General features: G+C 48.5%; 1 protein-coding gene across 3 annotated transcripts in view; it reads right to left on the bottom strand.

Moving 5' to 3' along the window:
- Positions 1-1,188: 1,188 nt before the first annotated feature.
- The window catches only part of rassf3 (Ras association domain family member 3), a 256,502-nt gene continuing 235,641 nt past the window's right edge, over positions 1,189-22,049 (bottom strand). For all 3 annotated transcript variants that reach the window (XM_070900034.1, XM_070900035.1, XM_070900036.1), the window contains 4 exons: positions 19,247-19,354; positions 9,202-9,472; positions 5,542-5,657; positions 1,189-4,586 (listed from right to left, as the gene is read on the bottom strand). In XM_070900034.1, coding sequence (XP_070756135.1) covers positions 4,437-4,586; positions 5,542-5,657; positions 9,202-9,472; positions 19,247-19,354 — 645 coding nt within the window. In that variant the 3' untranslated portion in view covers positions 1,189-4,436. The remainder of the gene's footprint in view (positions 4,587-5,541; positions 5,658-9,201; positions 9,473-19,246; positions 19,355-22,049) is intronic.

The following is a 22,049-nucleotide window of genomic DNA, read 5'->3' as shown; positions in this document are numbered from 1 at the left end:
AGGAGAGGGATGGATGATGAGGGGTGAGGGATGATGAAGGGGAGGGATGATGAGGGGGAGTGGGATGATGAGGGGGAGGAGGGGGATGATGAGGGGGAGGGGATGATGAGGGGAGGGAGGGAGATGATGAGGGGGAGGGATGATGAGGGGGGAGGGATGAGGAGGGGGAGGGATGAGGAGGGGAGGGATGAGGAGGGGGAGGGGTGAGGAGGGGAGGGGGGAGAGGGGGAGGGTGAGGAGGGGGAGGGGTGAGGAGGGAGGGGGAGGGGGGGAGGAGGGGGAGGGGGGGAGGGGTGAGGAGGGGGAGGGGTGAGAGGGGGGTGAGGAGGGGGGAGGAGGGAAGGGAGGAGGGGGAGGGGTGAGGAGGGGGAGGAGGGGAGGGGAGGAGGGAGGAGGGAGGGGTGAGGAGGGGGAGGGGTGAGGAAGGGGGAGGGGTGAGGAGGGGGAGGGGTGAGGAGGGGGAGGGATGAGGAGGGGGGAGGGGAGCGGTGTGTTGGATTCTCTGGGTGAGCGGTACAGAAATGGTTGAGCAGTTCACCGGCCGATTGACCCACACTCAGGGCGAGAGCCAGGGTTTAAAGCACATCGCAAGTTTCAATCCTCACACACACAGTATACTGAGTGGATTAGATCACCACCTGCATATAGTTTAGGAGGTGTTTGGACAAGGGTAGTGAAGGGTTATGGAACCAAGGCGGGTCGGTGGAGTTAAAATACAGATCAGCCGTGACATAATTGAATGGTAGAACACACTCGAGGGGCTGAGTGGCCTCCTCCTGTTTCTATATTCTTAATAAGCGGTTTAGGACTCTTGTTTGGTTTTACGAACACCCAGCATAAACCGTCCTGGTAAATTCGTCTCAGTAATTTTAACAAACGCACATTGCATCAACCGATATTGCACAATTACTTTCTCCATGGTAACACTGTGACTGATGAGAGACCAGCCAAACACACATTTCCCCATAGAATGAACTGCAGTACTAGACATGCAATAAACCTTCCCCTGGGGCTTTGCCTTAATCTCAGAAGCAAGATCACTGATGTCTACAACACCCCGCGGTACAGCACCTCTCCCTCCTCTGACACCCCCCTCCTCTCCCCGGGATACAGCATCGTCCCCCGCACCCGGGGTACAGCACCACTCCCTCTCTCCCCTCCACCGCCCCCCCCCCCCTCCACTCCTGGTACTGCTTTGAATTATAGGAAGGATTAAAGGAACAATTAGCGACCAACCAGCCCTATATATATTTATTGCCGCATTTCACTTTCTAGACCACCACACTCAGGGTTTCCAACAATCTGCTCCCAAATTAGAATGAATGTGAAATGTATAGCATGGCCCAGAGTGCCGTCTGCCACTGTCCCATTGGACTCTAACCCAAATCTCAATGGCAATTTACTTTCAAGCAATGGTTTAACTATCTGTAAAGGTGAATGTGAAGTGAATGCACAGACTCAGAGTTCACTGCCAGGTGTGGGTGCACTAACAAACACGATCAGCTGGGTCACCTTGTCCAGGACAGTAAAGCCCAACGACACTAATCTGCGGAAACAACATTGCACTGAGCGAGTTGTCAAACTGTGGAACAGACTCCCTCGGGAGATGGTGGAAATGAGTTACAGTAGTATTGATTCATTCAAATGCAAAGTAGATAGAGTTCTCTCATTTTAGGATACAGCATGAAAGTAATTCAAGATGTGACAATGCGATAAGCGAGGAGAACGATGATTTTAGACTTATGGCTCCAAAGCTCTCCACCACTGGGATTTTTTCCTCACTTGTCCTAAATTCCTAACTTTCGACAGACTGCTTTAAGATCTGGCCAACATAATGCATATCTCTATAACCTCCTCCAGCTCCATAACTCTCCCAAAACTCTGCGTTCCTCCAACGCTGGCCTTTTGTCGGGTCCCTTCACCCGACTGCATCCCAAGCTCTGAAATTCTGGGTCTGCTTTAGCCAAATTGGTACAGATTGCTCAATCAGATTAGTGAACAACTGCATTATCATTGCATCATGTGACTAGTGGATGGTGGAAGGCCAACGAGAGGGGCCCTAACCTGTTTTCAAGCGGTTCCTGTAACCTGCCTTTAAGCTTTTCAGCTGGTCAGCATCAGCTTTCGATTCTTAGACTCATCGATTGTGAAGGACGTTTCCTTTGGCCGGTGCCGTCACTTCAGGCAGCTCTGGTGAACTGACTGCCGAGCATGTTGGTCCTAAACGGTGCTGAAGTGTAATGGGCGACAGGATAGCACTCAGCCGGTGAGGAAAGTATCTGATGTTATGGAATCATATGACGAGGGACAATCCTGCAGGGAATCCTGTTGGGAAGTCCAGAACCAGGGGTCACAGTCTAAGGATAAGGGGTAGGCCATTTAGGACCGAGATGAGGAGAAACTTCTTCACCCAGAGAGTGGTGAACCTGTGGAATTCCCTACCACAGAAAGTTGTTGAGGCCAGTTCATTGGATATATTCAAGAGGGAGTTAGATGTGGCCCTTACGGCTAAAGAGATCAAGGGGTACGGAGAGAAAGTGGGAATGGGGTACTGAGGTGAATGATCAGCCATGATCTTATTGAATGGTGGTGCAGGCTCGAAGGGCCGAATGGCCGACTCCTGTACCTATTTTCTATGTTTCTATGAGACACTGCTTGCAGTTCATGACCAGAACACTGAGGGTCTTCTCAATGGCCGAGTGCAGACATTCGATAATCTGGGAGGTCAGCCAAAGGGCACATTATTCTAGTAGCTTTTGTACTTTAAAAAAATCCACACATAATGACAGGAAGAGGGAAATGACTAAATTCCTAATTTTCGACAAATTGCTTTCAGATCTGGCCATCTCGGTAACCTCCTCCAGCTCTACAGCTCTCTTCAGCATTCCTCCAACTCGTCTATTTCCTTCACCCACCATCGGTGGCCGTGCCTTCAGCTGCCTGGGCCCCAAGCTCTGGAACTCCCTCCCTAAACCTCTCCACCTCTCTCTCTCTCCTTAACAAGACCCTCCTTAAAACCTCCCTCCCATCCTAATGTCTCCTTCTTTGGCTTGTTGAAACTTTTGGTCTGAAAATGCTCCGGTGAAGTGTCTTGGGTACTACGTTAAAGGTTCTATATAAATTGTTCTTTTGTTTATGATCAGCTGTGCTGTGCCCAACTGTCAATTGTTCCCCAGATGTCGGGGTGTCTTTAAGCAGCACACGTACTTCCATTCTCTTGGACCTGCGGCAAGGCGTGTCTGTAAGAAAAGGAACCCGAAGGTGTGAGTGCAAGGGTGAAAATAACAACTTCCCCAGAGAGTTGTCCTGGGGGAGATATCAAACACCAGACAGGACAGGACACGCTACAAGTGGCACTGTTGCTGTTGCTGCTTCTATGCCTGCATAACAAGACCAGCTGATTCTCCAGCTAAGGGTGTGAGCTGTTGGAACCCCAAGGGCACTCTATACATCAATGCACCTTAGGATGAGCAAAGCCAAAATCTGTCCAGGTTTATACACAAATGAAGCATTTCAAGATCATTACTAACCTGCCGAATCACATGTATAGAGCTACTTTCTTTGGTTCTTGCAAACATCTACCTGGTTCAGCAAACACACATCCTCCTCTGTACAACTCTAATTACTCATTCTTTAGCACATCACATCCTTGCTCCAGACCACTTTCTTTACAGTATATTTATCCCATCCATAATCACAGTCAATCGCTCACCATCACTACTTCCCTTCTCCCTTCTCCCACATGCTACATCATTGGCATCTTGCCACTTCATCTCTCCGTCGTTCCAATTCTCTTCAATCCATTACCGCCATGTGTAAAAAGCTCTTACTTAAATATCAATTGTAAAATCAGATTCTTAAAATATAATAGAGTATTGTAAAAAAAAATCATTTGGTCAGCGTTGGAGAACATTTACTGATGGTTCACTAAGGTAACCCTTCACAATGCCCGGAAATGAGAGCGGTTTGAAAGGAGCCTTGTACAGTTGTCAGACTGAACGTGGTTACCACCTCCTGCCTTAGCAGGACAGTGAAGCCACAGATCAGGGCTTCTATAAAACGACGCCCCCAGTGAACACCGGCACGCTAAAACCACCATTATAAATGCTTCATACGCGAGGTACATTTCATCACCACTACACCAATTCTTGCAGAGCTGTCCAATCACGGAGTGGCAGTCAGCCAATTTATAAATAATCTTCCGATTGTCCAGTAAATAAGTCATTTGTGCAAGCGAAGTTACGTGACGCAGACAAGGCCTGGCACGTGGCCAATGGATCCAATGTTCTGGCTGCACACCGGTAGATTACCCTAGTGCGAAAACAGAAGTCTTCAGATCTGAAGGCACCCTGTATGTTATACTTGCATGTAGTCCCCATTTGAAGCATGCCCTCCTTATTGTGAACGTGCCTTGCTTGCTGTGTCCCTCGACCAGGTTAACCCGGTTTTACAGTTGCTCTCAAGGCCTCTTCTAGCTTGGCTCTGTAGTTCACGTAGCGTCTCTTCAAGTGTTTAAACTGATCGTCTTCCTCTTTAGTCAATATGCGCAAGAAGTTCTGCAGCTCCGGGAGACTGAAGGCTTCCCACTGAACAACAAAGAATTTGGTTAAAGGCGTGACTTAGCCAACTGAACTCAAAATGGGAACTAAAAATCAGAACGGTGGAGCAGATTTACAGACATCTTTACACCCCATCCACCAACAGAGATAACCCAAGCTAATCTGCAGGCTTCAAGATCAATGTGGAGGATTGAGACAAGGTTTGAAGAACTGAACAAAGAACCCAACAAGTTTTGGGGCACAGCTGGGCACTATTTCAGGAAAGTAACTAAGGGAAGTGAGATGGCCCAAACAGTCTTGCTCATCTGGAACTTTCTTGTGAAACAAAAAGATAGGTTATTGCTTTGGGTATGATTTATTGACGTATTACACTTGCTACATCTGCCTTCTCATCAACCTGATGTGCAGTTTCTGACTAAAACACATACCAGATTACTTTTGAGTGGTCAGATATTAAGATGCAACTTTTTATGTTCTAATTATTCGCTTTCAACCTTTGAAAATACTTATGACTGCAAGAGAGTTGAGAGATTGTGTAGATTGGGCAGATACTCTCTGGAGTTTAGGAGAATGAGAGGTGATCTCATTGAAACATACAAGGGGGATTGACAGGTAGATGCAGGGAGGATGTTTCCCCCCGGGCTGGAGAGTCTAGAACCAGGGGTCACAGTCTCAGGATAAGGGGTCGGCCATTTAGGACTGAGGTGAGGAGGAATTTCTTCACTCAGAGAGTGGTGATCTTTGGAATTCTCTGCCTCAGAGGGCTGTGGATGCGGAGTCTCTGAATATATTCAAGGCTGAAATCAATACATTTTTGGACTCGAGGGGAATCGAGGGATATGGAGATCAGGCGGGAAATTGGAGTTGAGGTCGATGATCAGCCATGATATTAAATGGTGGAGCAGGCTCGAGGGGCCATATAGTCTACTCCTGCTCCTATTTCTTATGGTCTTATGCAAAGGATGGAAAATAGTCCACTTACCAACACTTCCCCAGTCTCGTGCTCGCGTAGAACAAAACTCAGAGCGTCGGAGCTGGGTCCTGCAAACAGTCGCAGGTAAAGAGGATGTTCAGTGTCCAACAGTTTGCTCATGTGGGCTGCAAACGTAAGAGAAACAAGATGGTTTGTTAGTGTGATATAGAGCGGCGAAACAAGATGGTTTGTTAGTGTGATATAGAGCGCCGAAACAAGATGGTTTGTTAGTGTGATATAGAGCGCCGAAATAAGATGGTTTGTTAGTGTGATATAGTGCGATGAAACAAGATGGCTTGTTAGTGTGATAGAGCGCCGAAACAAGATGGTTTGTTAGTGTGATATAGTGCGATGAAACAAGATGGTTTGTTAGTGTGATATAGTGCGATGAAACAAGATGGCTTGTTAGTGTGATAGAGCGCCGAAACAAGATGGTTTGTTAGTGTGATATAGAGCAGCGAAACAAGATGGTTTGTTAGTGTGATATAGAGCGCCGAAACAAGATGGTTTGTTAGTGTGATATGGAGCGCCGAAATAAGATGGTTTGTTAGTGTGATATAGAGCGCAGAAACAAGATGGCTTGTTAGTGTGATATAGAGCGCCGAAACAAGATGGCTTGTTAGTGTGATATAGTGCGATGAAACAAGATGGCTTGTTAGTGTGATAGAGCGCCGAAACAAGATGGTTTGTTAGTGTGATATAGTGCGATGAAACAAGATGGTTTGTTAGTGTGATATAGTGCGATGAAACAAGATGGCTTGTTAGTGTGATAGAGCGCCGAAACAAGATGGTTTGTTAGTGTGATATAGAGCGGCGAAACAAGATGGTTTGTTAGTGTGATATAGAGCGCCGAAACAAGATGGTTTGTTAGTGTGATATGGAGCGCCGAAATAAGATGGTTTGTTAGTGTGATATAGAGCGCAGAAACAAGATGGTTTGTTAGTGTGATATAGAGCGCAGAAACAAGATGGCTTGTTAGTGTGATATAGAGCGCCGAAACAAGATGGCTTGTTAGTGTGATACAGCGCCACCTAGTGGATTCATGTGGCAATGCGACGGCTGCTGTAAATACAAAATGATCATGTGACCACATCACATGACAAGTTCCTGTCGAGTGATCTGTAGTCTGTGTTTGTGATGTCGCAGAGAATATATTACAGTTGGGTGAGTGTTTGGTGTCCTAAAGGCCCTGAAATTGCTGGGGTCACACTCCACTGACGCACGTGATGAATCTCCCCCCACCCCCCCCCAGAGTTACTCCCGCTCAGAGAGTATCACATGGAAGTACGAGGTTGTACTATACGATAGTATCTGCTTCATCAGCTGATTCACGTACACCTGAAGCAATTGTACCATTAAGAGCGGCTAACACAAGTTGAACTGGAGACCTTGACCTGTATTCACATGAGGCAATATAGCAACTAACTGAGCCATGTAGGGAGCTCCTGGATTCTTGTGCAGACCTAAGCCACAAAGGTCAGAGAGCACAGGGGCTGATGGGTGGGCGGGACTTGCCGGAGGTTGGAATGCGGGCAGATCATTGTTGAGCCACTCTGGCACATGTCAGGACCTGGAGGATTAAACCTACCACTACGAGGCGGAAACTCTTACCCAAACAGCTAGGGTTGTCCAGGTTGGCTTGCCACTGTTGTGTGCTGGTTAGCCATGTGGTTTAAGCTGGGCAACCTCCAGCACACCTGCAGAGCTCTCCCCTGCATAAAAAATCTTGCTTTTTGTCAATTTAAAAAAAATTGATTCCTGGGATGTGGCGTCACTGACCAGTCTGGCATTTATTGCCCGTCCCTAACTAGCCTTGAGAAGGTGGTGGTGAGCCGCCTTATACAATGCAGTGTCTCGCTGGGCCATGTCAGAGGGCCGTTCAGGGCCAACCACATTGCTGTGGGTCTGGAGTCACATATCGGCCAGACCGGGTAAGGGCAGCAGATTTCCTTCCCTAAAGACGGGTTTTACCACAATCTGGTAGTTTCATGGTCACATTACTCATTATTCCCAGCTTATTAATACAGATTTATTTAATTAACTTAATTTAAATTCCCCAGCTGCCATGGATTTGAATTTGTGTCTCTGGATCATTAGTCAAGGCCTCTGGATTACTGGCCCAGTAACGTAACCCTACACTACCGTACCCGAACTGTGCCGAGGTTCCCTGGGTTTAGTCAGGTGAGAAGTGTTGATGTGGGGGGAGAGAGTGTGTATAATATCAGCCAAAGTAGAGATCCTACAGGCAGGGTGCAGGGTCCTTCAGAGCTTGAACTGTATTCCTTTACACAGGATGATGGGTTAGAGCGTGTGTCAATCACCCAGCTAACCTGAGGGGGGGGCCCCCCGAGGTCCTGTTCATTCATACATGAGACCCTACAACCCCACCCCAGCCCCGACCAACATAGCCTCCCAGTGTTCAAAAGAGAACAATTCATAAAACAAGCATTTTTTGTTCATAAAGAGAATAACATCACTTGGATCTAAATGTCACAGTGTCCAATAGTCAATGTTTCATTCAAAGGAATAAAGCTCGTGTAATGTGAGGCTGAAAGGTCCCTTTATTCACCAGATTCGCTACCGGTCGGATTTTAAAATATAACGTACAGTTTTGTGTCATTTACTGCACTTGAGCATTAAATATTAACTTGAGAGGCTGCGCCCCTGATAAACAGCAGGAATCAAACATTCCTTTATATACCAACGCTTGGAGTGTACTGAATGAATATTTCAGTCAATCTTTTCTAATCTAATCTTCCATTTTTTTTTCTTTCTTTCTGGCATTTATGATTTGTGTGGGAGATGGCGAGAGAGAGAATTTACAGCCATCAGTTACTTATTGTAAGAAAAATCCAGGCCGACACTCCCAGTGTAGAACTGAGGGAGTGCCACACTGTCAGAGGGGCAGTACTGAGGGAGTGCCACACTGTCGGAGGGGCAGTACTGAGGGAGCGCTGCACTGTCAGAGGGGCAATACTGAGGGAGCGCTGCACTGCCAGAGGGGCAGTACTGAGGGAGTGTCGCACTGTCGGAGTGGAGGTACTGAGGGAGCGCCGCACTATCGGAGGGCAGTACTGAGGGAGCGCCACACTGTCGGAGGGGCAGTACTGAGGGAGCGCCGCACTGTCGGAGGGGCAGTACTGAGGGAGCGCCTCACTGTCGGAGGGGCAGTACTGAGGGAGCGCCGCACTGTCGGAGGGGCAGTACTGAGGGAGCGCCACACTGTCGGAGGGGCAGTACTGAGGGAGTGCCACACTGTCGGAGGGGCAGTACTGAGGGAGTGCTGCACTGCCGTCTTTCTGATGAGATGTTAAACCGAGGCACCGTCTGCTCTCTCAAGTGGCCGTAAAAGATCCCGTGGCACTATTTTGAAGAAGAGCAGAGGGAGTTAACAAAAACAGAACAGAAACAGATTATCTGGTCATTATCACATTGCTGTTTGTGGGAGCTTGCTGTGCGCAAATTGGCTGCTGTGTTTCCCACATTACAACAGTGACTGTACTCCAAAATACTTCATTGGCTGCAAAGCACTTTGGGACGTCCGGCGGTCGTGAAAGGTGCTATATAAATGCAAGTCCTTTCTTTTGTTCTTTGATTGCCATTGTTTACGTTGGTTAAGAGTTTTCCAGCTTGTTGCAGGAACTTGTGCTCCATACCAGGATGTCTTACCTTGCTCTTCCCGGCGAGATTGCTTGAAGAGAGCATACTTGGCAGGATTATCAGCCACCGTGAACTTCTTCAGCAAGGCCTCGATGACCTCCTTCACGGTGTTGGTGCTGCTGATATGGAGCGTGTTGGTTGTATCCTTGGGCAGGTAGAAGGCAATCTCATTGTTGTTATTGTAGGTGAGGCTCCCTTGGGTTGTGGCCGACCGGATGGTGATTGGCCTGCGCAAGTCCATCTGAACTTTGATAAATCCAGTGTATACTTCATTGGAATTCTGGAGAGGAGCACAATATAGAAATCAGAAAATGAAGTGTTTCCATGGGTCCATACACACAGCATCTGAACTGAGACAGAGGCTAGAATCTCTTGTGGTGGGCGAAATTACCATCGAGAAATGTTATCTGATGCTATTACATAGAATTATATAGAAGTTACAGCTCAGAAACAGGCCATTGGGCCCAACAGGTCCGTGCGGCTGTTTATGCTCCACACCAGTCTCCTCTCGCCTATCAGCAGAGCCCTCTATTCCTTTCTCCCTCATGTGTTTGTCCAGCGTCCCCTTAAACACATCTGTGCTATTCACCTCGACCACTCCGTGTGGGCCAAAGCTCCACATTCTCACCGCTCCCTGTGGGCCCGAGCTCCTGCTCCCTGTGGGCCCGAGCCTCACATTCTCACCGCTCCCTGTGGGCCCGAGCCTCACATTCTCACCGCTCCCTGTGGGCCCGAGCTCCACATTCTCACCGCTCCCTGTGGGCCCGAGCTCCACATTCTCACCGCTCCCTGTGGGCCCGAGCTCCACATTCTCACCGCTCCCTGTGGGCCCGAGCTCCTGCTCCCTGTGGGCCCGAGCCTCACATTCTCACTGCTCCCTGTGGGCCCGAGCCTCACATTCTCACCGCTCCCTGTGGGCCCGAGCCTCACAATCTCACCGCTCCCTGTGGGCCCGAGCTCCTGCTCCCTGTGGGCCCGAGCCTCACAATCTCACCGCTCCCTGTGGGCACGAGCTCCTGTTCCCTGGGCCTGAGCTCCACATTCTCACCGCTCCCTGTGGGCCCGAGCTCCTGCTCCCTGGGCCTGAGCTCCACATTCTCACCGCTCCCTGTGGGCCCGAGCTCCTGCTCCCTGGGCCTGAGCTCCACATTCTCACTGTTCCCTGTGGGCCCGAGCCTCACATTCTCACCGCTCCCTGTGGGCCCGAGCCTCACAATCTCACCGCTCCCTGTGGGCCCGAGCTCCTGCTCCCTGTGGGCCCGAGCTCCACATTCTCACCGCTCCCTGTGGGCCCGAGCTCCACATTCTCACTGCTCCCTGTGGGCCCGAACTCCACATTCTCACTACTCCCTGTGGGCCCGAGCTCCACATTCTCACCGCTCCCTGTGGGCCCGAGCTCCTGCTCCCTGGGCCTGAGCTCCACATTCTCACCGCTCCCTGTGGGCCTGAGCCTCACATTCTCACCGCTCCCTGTGGGCCCGAGCCTCACAATCTCACCGCTCCCTGTGGGCCCGAGCTCCACATTCTCACCGCTCCCTGTGGGCCCGAGCCTCACATTCTCACTGCTCCCTGTGGGCCCGAGCTCCACATTCTCACCGCTCCGTGGGCCTGAGCCTCACATTCTCACCGCTCCCTGTGGGCCTGAGCCTCACATTCTCACTGCTCCCTGTGGGCCCGAGCCTCACATTCTCACTGCTCCCTGTAGGCCCGAGCTCCTGCTCCCTGTGGGCCCGAGCTCCACATTCTCACCCCGCCCTGGGTAAAGCAGCTTGTCCCACATTACTTCCTGGATTTATTAGTAATTAATATTTATGAGCCCTAGTTTTAGACTACCCATCTCTACGGTTACCCTGTAAAACTCTTTCATCATGTTGAAGGCCTCAACCGGGTCACCCCCTCAGCCTTTTCCGTTCCAGAAAAGGGAGCATCAGCCTGTTCAGTCTTCCCCGACAGTTATTACCTCACAGTTCCAGAATGATTTACTGGAGTTTTTTCCTCCCAAAAGAGGGACCCAAAAACCACCAGGAAGGGTCTGCACCCATTGTGCGGTCAAGCCACACAGACCAACAAGGTCATAGCTTCAATCCCTTTTCAGTGTCAGCCGTGGCTCAGTGGGTAGCACTCTCACCTCTGAGTCAGCAGGTTGTGGGTTCAAGTCCCACTCCAGCAACTTGGGCACAGAAATCTAGGCTGACACTCCCAGTGCAGCACTGAGGGAGTGCTGCAGTGTTGGAGGGCCATCTTTCGGATGAGACATTAAACCGAGGCCCTGTCTGCTCTCTCAGGTGGATGTAAAAGATCCCATGGCACTATTTGGAAGGAGAGCAGAGGAGTTATCCCTGGTGTCCCGAGATTAATATTTATCACTCAATCAAAGACGGGCTGGCAGTAATTCAAGTGGAAAGTCACCCTGTCCAGGTTGGATGCATCCTAGGATGCTGAGGGAAGATAAGGGTAGACATTGCAGAAGTACTGGCCCCAATCTTCTAAACCTCCTTCGATACAGGGGTGGTGCCAAAGGACGAGAGGATTGCAAATGTTACAACTGTGTTCAAACAAAAGTAGCAGGATAAACCTGGCAGTTACAGGCCAGTCAGTTTAACGTCAGTGGTTAGAAACAATAATCCGGGAGAAAATAAACGGTCACTTGGGCACATGTGAACGGATAGGTTACGGGCAAATCGTGTTTGAGTGTCTTGGCGATAAGAGAGTGTGTGGATGAAGGCCGCGTAGTTGATGTGTATACAGACTTTCAAAAGGTGTTTGATAAAGTACCACATACTCGGCTGGTTGGGATGAAAGCCCATGGGAGAATGGGCAGTAACAGCAGGGATAGGATACAGAGAGTTGTGGTGAAGGCTGTTTTTCAGACTAGAAGGAGGTATGCAAAGACATTCTCCAAGGTTCAGTACTAGGACCACTGCTGTTTTTGATAAACGTTAATGACTTGCGGCTTCAGGACACAATTTGAAAATTTACAGATGGCACGAAACCTGTGAGTGGAGTAAAGAGTGAGGAGGATAGTGACCACGTGGACATCGTTAGGCCGGGGGAATGGGCTGAAACAAGGCAGATGCAGAAAAGTGTGATAGGAAGAATGAGGAGAGACAGTACACACTAAATGGTGCAATTTTAAAGAGGATGCAAGAAGCGAGAAGGTGGCAGAACAGGTTAACAAAGCAGTTAATAAAGAATATGGGGATCCTGGGCTTTATAAATCGAGGCATAGAGTACAAGAGCCAGGACGTTATACTAAACCTATATAATACACGGGTTCGGCCTTAACTGGAGTATTGTGTCCAGTTCTGGGCACCACTTTAGGAAAGGCTTTCGAGGGTACAGGAGACTTAATAGAATGGTCCCGGGGAGGAGAGAATATAGTGACGTGGATAGACTGGAGAAGCTGGGCTTGTTCTCCATGGAGCAAAGAATACTGAGAACATTTGATGGAGGTCTTTAAAATCATGAAGGATTCAGAGAGTTTACCAGAGGGCACAGATTTAAGGTGATTAAAAGAACCAAAGGTGACGTGAGGAAAAACCTTTTTATGCAACGAGTGTTTAGGATTTAGAACGCACGGCCTGATAGGGCGGTGGAAACAGATTCAATAGTCGGATTCAAAAGGGGATTGGATAAATACGTGAAGGAGAAAAAATTGCAGGGCGATTGGGGAAAGAGCGGGGAATGGGACTAACAGGATGGCTCTACAATAGAGCCAGCACGGACTCGATGGGCCGAATGGCTTCCTTCTGTGCTCTACTATTCTATGATTCTAGGATCTAACTTTCCACTGGAGGTTGTTCATCGCTCTCATACATACCATTCATTGGCCAGAAGCAACTGAGGAATTGCAAAATAATCGCATTGGTTGACTGTCCAAAGAAATGTCTTGGGACTGGGTCTTAACCAGAAAGCCTGGCAGAATGAGGGGCAAGAACGGTATCCAAACCTCGCCAAGCACAACACCAACGGGCATGGTCATCGTTGGGTTTCAGCTGTTCCATTGAGGTGCCTTCAGTCACGTGGAGAGGCTGGAGAAGCTGGGGTTGTTCTCAGGGCAGAGAAGGTTGAGGAGAGATTGAATTGAGGTGTTCAAAATCATGGAGGGTTTTGATGGAGTAAATGAGGAGAAAGTGCCTCCAGTGGCAGGTAGGTTGGTAACAGAACCAGAGGGGAGATGGGGAGAATAGTTTTCATGCAGCGCATTATGATCTGGAGTGCACTGCCTGAGAGTGCCTGAGGGTGTGCTGGAAGCAGATTCAATAATAAGTTTCCAAAGGGGATTTGATAAATACTTGACAGGGAAGAAATCTGGGGAAAGGCAGGGGAGTGGGACTAATTGGAACGTTCTACCAAAGAGCTGCAGAGGCACGGAGGGCCTTCTGTTCTCCTTCCCTGCTGTATGATTCATTGACTCTCCCTTTGTAACGTGGCCAGCTGTACAGTCAGATCTTGACTCGCAAAGGTAGAGGACTATTGGTTCATAAATTCAGAACTGACTAATGATATCTCAGTGTTGGTCATTATAGGAGTGGGACTATTAATAGACGTGTTGTGCTGGGGTAACAATGACTTGCATTGATATCGTGCTTTTAACGTAGTTAAATGTTCCATGGGGCTTGTCTGATTATGGCCAAGAATGGGAAGCTACATTGGGGCAAGAAGCCTTGGGGAGGGGAGGGGAGGGGGATGGGAATAGAATACAAGTGAAAGAAAAATAATTTTCCATTAGATTGCATATTGTAACATATCTTTAGGACTAAAAGAATTAAACTCCATTTTCACCGTTGATTAATGTCATTGTAAATGCCTTTTTTCTTCTGGCCAATTCTACCTAAATTTATATGTTGCCTTGCATTTATATAGCGCCTTTCACGGCCACCGGATGCCCCAAAGCAGTTTATAGCCAGTGAAGTACCTGTGAAGTGTAGTCACTGCTGTAATGCAGGAAACGCAGCAACAAATGTGCGCTCAGCAAGCTCCCACAAACAGCAATGTGATAATGACCGGATAATCTGTTTGTTATGTTAGTACCTTCTCTATCAATTGTTATCTCATCCAGTATCCTGACAACCCGTTTACCATAGCTTTGGTAAAAACCGATCCAAAATACCTATTGAGTACCTCAGCCATGCCATCTATTTCCACCATTAGGGTAGGGTGGCACAGTGGTTATATTCCTGAACTAGTTATCCGGAGGCCTGGACTAATACTCCAGAGACATGGGTTCAAATCCCATCACGACAGGCGGGAAATTGAAATTGAAATTGAAATAAATCTGGATTGACAAGCATGGGAGGAGTGGGTTGTTGGAGTAATATATATAGCTCCACCCAGTGCTGGTTACATGAATAAACACGTCAGGTCACCTGACTGGCCTCCAGCAGTTGTTGGCCATCTTACAGCCTGTGTGTTTGTGAGATCGTACCAAAAACATAACAGTTGGTACAACTGGATTGTTGTAAAAACCCATCTGGGTCACTAATGTCCTTTAGGGAAGGAAATCTGCCGTCCTTACCCGGTCTGGCCTATAGGTGACTCCAGACCCACAGCTATGTCTTAAGCACCCTCTGAAATGGCCCAGCGAGACACTGCGTTGTATAAGGCGGCTCACCACCACCATCGAGGGCAATTAGGGATGGGCAATAAATGCGGGCCTTGCCAGCGACAGGCACTTTCAATGAATGAAGAAAGGTCCCGAATCAGTTCCACCACTCCTCTGACAACCCTTTCAGATAGGCCTTTGGATTCCTCTTTGTGTCAGCCTCCAATCTGTTCTTGTACTGTCTCTTTGTTCCTCTGATTTCCTGTTTCACTTCTCTCCTGTACCTTTTATATTCAGCCTGATTCACTCTTGTATAATCAAGCTGGCATCGGTCGTACCCCCTCACCACTGCCCCCTCACCACTGCCCCCCCCCCCCCCCGCTCCCCGTTTCTGCTTCATCCAAATCTCCGACTCCTTCATTATCCCTGATTACCCTCCCTTTCCCCCTCCTGGGTACGTACCTCGACTGTACCCGAACCATCTCCTCTTTAAAGGCCATCCTTTGCTCTATTACATTTTTGTCTGCCAGTCTTTGACTCCAATTTACCCGCGCGTTCAATTTCATTAAAGCACAGGACCAGAGCCTGCAGCTAAAAGTGGATACACAGTGTTCGTTTGTAAGTTATGATACTGCTCCTCCAAGTAATTAATTCATTCAAAAATTATAACTTTACGATTGCCTGGGAATGTTTAATACTAGCATCGGTCTGTACATGTCTGAAGCAAGGCATAATCTGATCATTTTAATACAGTATTCATCCCGGAGAGAAAAACAGCTCTTAACTCATGAGCGAGAAAGAGAAAAAACAAACAGGATTTATCTGACCTTGAACAAAGCTTGCTTCTGGAGCAGCCCAGCTGAGCTGATGCAAATACATTTGATTCCCGGTGTCAGCAGTGTGTGCTGATCCGAGGTCACTTCTGTTCAATAGCAGGTTAACCCGCGGAGGAATTTTTACTATTCACTCCTCAGTTTCTAGAATCTTCCAAACCCGCGACCTCTACCCCCTAGAAGGACAAGGGCAGCAGGCGCATGGGAACACCACCACCTCCACGTTCCCCTCCCAGTCACACACCATCCTGACTTGGAAATATATCGGCCGTTCCTTCATCGTCGCTGGGTCACAATCCTGGAACTCCCTCCCTAACAGCACTGTGGGAGCACCTTCACCACACGGACTGCAGCGGTTCAAGAAGGCGGCTCACCACCACCTTCTCAAGGGGCAATTAGGGATGGGCAATAAATGCCGGCCTTGCCAGCGACACCCACAGCCCATGAACGAATAAAACAAAGAACACAGACTAATACCCACTGCAGCTTTGTAAGTGTCAGCCGTCACTCAGTGGGCAGCACTCTCGCCTCTGAGTCAGAAGGTCGTGGGTTCAAGTCCCACTCCAGGGACTTAAGCATAATAATCTCAACTGACACTCCCAGTGCAGTGCTGAGGGAGTGCTGCACTGTCGTAGGTGCCGTCTTTCGGATGAGACGTTAAACCGAGGCCCCGTCTGCTCTCTCAGGTGGATGTAAAAGATCCCACGGCACTATTTTGAAGAAGAGCAGGGGATTTATCCCCGGTGTCCTGGGGCCAATATTTATCCCTCAATCAACATAACAAATAAATAAATGTGGTCATTATCTCATTGCTGTTTGTGGGAGCTTGCTGTGTGCAAATTGGCTGCCGTGTTTTCCACATTACAACAGAGACTACACTCCAAAAGTACTTCATTGGCTGTAAAGCGCTTTGCAACGTCCGGTGGTCGTGAAAGGCGCTATATAAATGCAAGTCTTTCTTTATATTGCTGCTAATGTCAAATACAAATAAATGGTCTAGTTTTAACAAGTGACATACGGACTTCTGTTAGAAGGCCTGCGGCCCAATGTGCTGCACAGCTGAGATACTGCAACTGTGGGAGTCCTTCACCCTGCATTCTGGGGAGCTGCTGCTTGCATTTTGCAGCCACTTGGAGTGGGAGATGGGATTTAATGCTGCCAGTGTTGACATATTTCATTGAATGTTAAATACAATGCCTGCCTTCTTCTCCCACCACCTACCCCCCTCGACCCCCCCAGCCACTAGCCTCCAAACTCTTGGTTGTTATCACACTCTCTGTTCCTCCTTCCATCCAAACTCTCTCTCTCCGATACTGTGACCATTGCTCCTCTGAACTTTCTGCTCCCTTCGAAGCTGCAAGTACATTATCCTGGTCACCCTCGTCCTTTCCACTCCTGTCCCCTCACGCTCTAAAATCGAGTCTGTCGATCTTCATTCCTTCTTTTCCACAAATCCCCAAATCCTGCAATTCCTTGCCACCCTTCAGTTTTCCCTCCCTCCTCCAATCCCAATCGCCACTTCTCCATTTACCTCAGGCTAGTTGTCCGCACTTGGGAACTTCACCTACAACTACACTGGCCCGGATTGTGTGTCGGGAATAACACTGAGGCCAACAACGCTCACCGTAATTAGGGAGTAAATCGGACAGCAACCTCCAGTGCACACGCGCAATTAACCGCGGGAATCTAGAGGTTGCGGTCAGAGTTTCCCTGCTCCTCCACAGGCTGTGCTATCACACGACCTCGCCATGGGGAGGGCTGGGACCTCACCGGGGGGGGGGGGGGGGGGGGGGTGGGGGGGGCGCTAGGGCCTCGCCCGGGGGGTGGGGGCGCCAGGGCCTCGCCCAGAGGGCTCACCATTGCAATCCATGTACGAGTTACCCACTAAACCTTTGGGAGAGGAGGTATCTGCGGGCTGCCATTGCCTGTTAAAATTGAGTACCTTCATGAAAAGACGGGGCAAAATTGGGGGATGGGCCTGGTTTCAGTCCACTCCATGTAAAATGTGCTTTGTGTCAATGAATTCTAATCAAATTGGGTCGGCCATTTAGGGCTGAGATGAGGAGAAATTTCTTCACTCAGAGGGTGGTGAATCTTTGGAATTCTCTGCCCCAAAGAGCTGTGGGGGCTCAGTCTGTGAGTATATTCATGACTGAGAGCGAAAGATTTTTGAATATTAAGTGAATCGAGGGATATGGGTATAGGGCGGGAAAGTGGAGTTGAGGTCAAAGATCAGCTGTGATCTTATTGAATGGCAGAGCAGGTTCGAGGGGCCGAATGGCCGACTCTTATGTTCTTATAAACACGCCAGAAAAGGTTAGGACTGGTGCATTCAGGTGTAAGTGAATTTTTAATAGCGCGATAAGTCTTAATTACTGCCAAACCACTTCTCTGGCTCTGAAAATTTAATTTTACACGTGTGGAGTCTCATTCTTTCAGAATTTAATTAACGTTGGAGATTTAAAAAAAAAAATATTTTTTTTAATTGATTTTTAAAACTTTTTTGGGCTAGACTTTCCCCAAAGCCCTCACTGCCCAGAAAAGGCCGCTAAGCTTCTGCAATTAACGTTGGCGAAAATTTATATTAATGGGGTAAGAAATACTGCCCGGTGAGAAAATGGATCAATAACCAAAATTCTCGGCGGCTTCTCAACGGTTAAAGCTGAAACTTGGGAAAATGTGCGGTTCTTACCGGAATGGACGGTACATATTGAAATTTAGTCCGAGGCTGTGGTTGGGCCTAGGGAGGGCCGCTACTGACTCCGGGAAATTCCGCGAGAATTAGCAGCAGCGCTAACCGGTAGTGTTCGGGCTGCTGCTCCAGCAACGACCACTACATTACCGTGCACAGCGACACGTTTCCAAACCGTGGCGAAAATTCGATAATGACTCGTGAAGTTGCTGTGGGCGATACTGTCGGCTGCTCGCGGGGCGAATATTAAAGCGGACACACGACGGTGACATTTTTTTTTTTAAATGGCCGCCTTCACTGCTGATCGCGGCGTCCGTGCCACCATCTTGCAGCCAGGCACTCCGCTTGTGGGCCGGGCTACTGCTCCCTGGGGGTCTGCAGATTGATTCCCTCGATGTAGCAGTGGTGCTTTCTCCCTCCTGCAGGGTCACCAGCTTGGCCCTGCCCTTTAATGGAAGGGAGGCGCCCTGTGTTCCCGCAGCGGTACGATTCTCTCGGCGTAGCTGGGTGTGCTTATGTCTGGTGATACCAGTTAGGACCCAACCACATTGCTGTGTGTCTGGAGTCACATATCGGCCAGACCGGGTAAGGGCAGCAGATTTCCTTCCCTAAAGGACATTAGTGAACCAGACGGGTTTTTTTCTAACAATCCGGTAATTTCATGGTCACCATTACTGATACTAGCTTTTTATTTATATTCCAGATTTATTTAATTAACTGAATTTCAATTCCCCAGCGGCCGGGGTGGGATTTGAAATCGTGTCCCCAGATCAATAGTCCGGGGCACTGGATTACTGGCCCAGTGACATAACCGCTGCGCTACCGTAACCCCTTGATGTCAACTTTTGTCTGATTACATCCCTGTGAAATTTTACTACATTAAAGGTGCTATATAAATACACTAGCTGAGGCTGAAAGGAGTGTTCCTGGAAAGCAGCAGGTCAGGAAAATCAAGATCAACATTTAAAATAGCTTTCCACTTACCAAGGTCATCTTTAACCGGTCCGTCACCGTTAAGTTATAGGCTTCGACTTTTTGTTTGATCTCTTCTTTTGTAAGGATTTTCTGAGGCTCCCTCTCCTTTTCAACATCCTGTAACACAAGCGAGAAGCATTAAACAGCGGCTAGAAGCTGGTCGCAGAAGGAGCAGGACGTTGAGTCTGAACGCTGGCGGTAAGATGCACACTGTTGCCCATCATAGCCCCCCCGAGGGCAGGAGTCACGTGTATTCCAGACCAGCTTGGAGAAGGAAGGCTCCCCTCCCTGAAGGACATTAGTGAACCTGCTGGGTTTTCACAACAATCCAGCAGCATTTATGGTTATTTTAATCTGGTGCCAAACCACAAATGACCAGATTTACTGAATCTAGTTCCCCAGCACAGAAACAGGCCATTCGGCCCAACTGGTCTGTGCTTCACTCAAGCCTCCTCCTACCCTTAGAAGGGTAGGTTGGTCCCTTAGAAGATGAGAAGGGGGATTTAATAATGGGAAATGTGGAAATGGCTGAGACCTTAAACAATTATTTTGCTTCGATCTTCACAGTGGAAGACACAAAAACCATGCCAAAAATTGCTGGTCATGGGAATGTAGGAAGGGAGGACCTTGAGACAATCACTATCACTAGGGGGGTAGTGCTGGACAGGCTAATGGGACTCGAGGTAGACAAGTCCCCTGGTCCTGATGAAATGCATCCCAGGGTATTAAAAGAGATGGCGGAAGTTATAGCAGATGCACTCGTTATAATCTACCAAAATTCTCTGGACTCTGGGGAGGTACCAGCGGATTGGAAAGCAGCTAATGTAACGCCTCTGTTTAAAAAAGGGGGCAGACAAAAGGCAGGTAACTATAGGCCGGTTAGTTTAACATCTGTAGTGGGGAAAATGCTTGAAACTATCATTAAGGAAGAAATAGCGGGATATCTAGATAGGAATAGTGCAATCAAGCAGACGCAACATGGATTCATGAAGGGGAAATCATGTTTAACTAATTTACTGGAATTCTTTGAGGATATAACGAGCATGGTGGATAGAGGTGTACCGATGGATGTGATGTATTTAGATTTTCAAAAGGCATTCGATAAGGTGCCACACAAAAGGTTACTGCAGAAGATAAGGGTACGCGGAGTCAGAGGAAATGTATTAGCATGGATCGAGAATTGACTGGCGAACAGAAAGCAGAGAGTCGGGATAAATGGGTCCTTTTCGGGTTGGAAATCGGTGGTTAGTGGTGTGCCACAGGGATCGGTGCTGGGACCACAACTGTTTACAATATACATAGATGACCTGGAAGAGGGGACAGAGTGTAGTGTAACAAAATTTGCAGATGACACAAAGATTAGTGGGAAAGCGGGTTGTGTAGAGGACACAGAAAGGCTGCAAAGAGATTTAGATAGGTTAAGCGAATGGGCTAAGGTTTGGCAGATGGAATACAATGTCGGAAAGTGTGAGGTCATCCACCTTGGAAAAAAAAAACAGTAAAAGGGAATATTATTTGAATGGGGAGAAATTACAACATGCTGCGGTGCAGAGGGACCTGGGGGTCCTTGTGCATGAATCCCAAAAAGTTAGTTTGCAGGTGCAGCAGGTAATCAAGGCGGCGAATGGAATGTTGGCCTTCATTGCGAGAGGGATGGAGCACAAAAGCAGGGAGGTCCTGCTGCAACTGTACAGGGTATTGGTGAGGCCGCACCTGGAGTACTGCGTGCAGTTTTGGTCAACTTACTTAAGGAAGGATATACTGGCTTTGGAGGGGGTACAGAGACGATTCACTAGGCTGACTCCGGAGATGAGGGGGTTACTTTATGATGATTGATTGAGTAGACTGGGTCTTTACTCGTTGGAGTTCAGAAGGATGAGGGGTGATCTTATAGAAACATTTAAAATAATGAAAGGGATAGACAAGATAGAGGCAGAGAGGTTGTTTCCACTGGTCGGGGAGACTAGAACTAGGGGGCACAGCCTCAAAATACGGGGGAGCCAATTTAAAACCGAGTTGAGAAGGAATTTCTTCTCCCAGAGGGTTGTGAATCTGTGGAATTCTCTGCCCAAGGAAGCAGTTGAGGCTAGCTCATTGAATGTATTCAAATCACAGATAGATAGATTTTTAACCAATAAGGGAATTAAGGGTTACGGGGAGCGGGCGGGTAAGTGGAGCTGAGTCCATGGCCAGATCAGCCATGATCTTATTGAATGGCGGAGCAGGCTCGAGGGGCTAGATGGCCTACTCCTGTTCCTAATTCTTATGTTCTTATGTACCCCCATCAGCATACCCCTTCCTCCCTCGTGTGCTTATCGGGCTTTCCCTTAAATGAATCTATCCCATTCACCTCAACTGCTCCTTGTGCTAGCATTCTAACCACTCTCTGAATAAAGCCGTTTCTCCTGAATTCCCCCATTAGATTTATTAGTGAATCTCGATGAGAATTATCAGCGGTACGCTTTTATCGACACCAACACCGTGGCTGCCCGTGCTTGCAAACAAACATCGCACCACCACACCTACACCGCGAATATGCAGTCTCCAGAGAATACAACTGCTACACCAGCACAGACAGGCCAATCCAGGCCGATTGGAACAACCGACCACCAACCCGTCTCAAATCTACAAGGCCATTTCATACTGTCGCCGAAGCCCTTCAGCCATCTCCCCTCAGCCTCGATGACCGACGGCGAAATGCTCGGAAGAACTGCGGCATACAGAATGGATTCCTTATCGAGGAGCCCACAGTTCAACCTGAAGGATCAAACCTTCCTCGCAAACAGTGGACAACCATCGACCGCCTCAGTCG

The sequence above is a fragment of the Pristiophorus japonicus genome, chromosome 15 (assembly GCF_044704955.1).
Source record: "Pristiophorus japonicus isolate sPriJap1 chromosome 15, sPriJap1.hap1, whole genome shotgun sequence".
NCBI classification, from domain to species: Eukaryota; Metazoa; Chordata; class Chondrichthyes; family Pristiophoridae; genus Pristiophorus; species Pristiophorus japonicus.
Note: the sequence above shows the minus strand (reverse complement) of the source record. Positions and strands in the feature narration are given on the sequence as shown.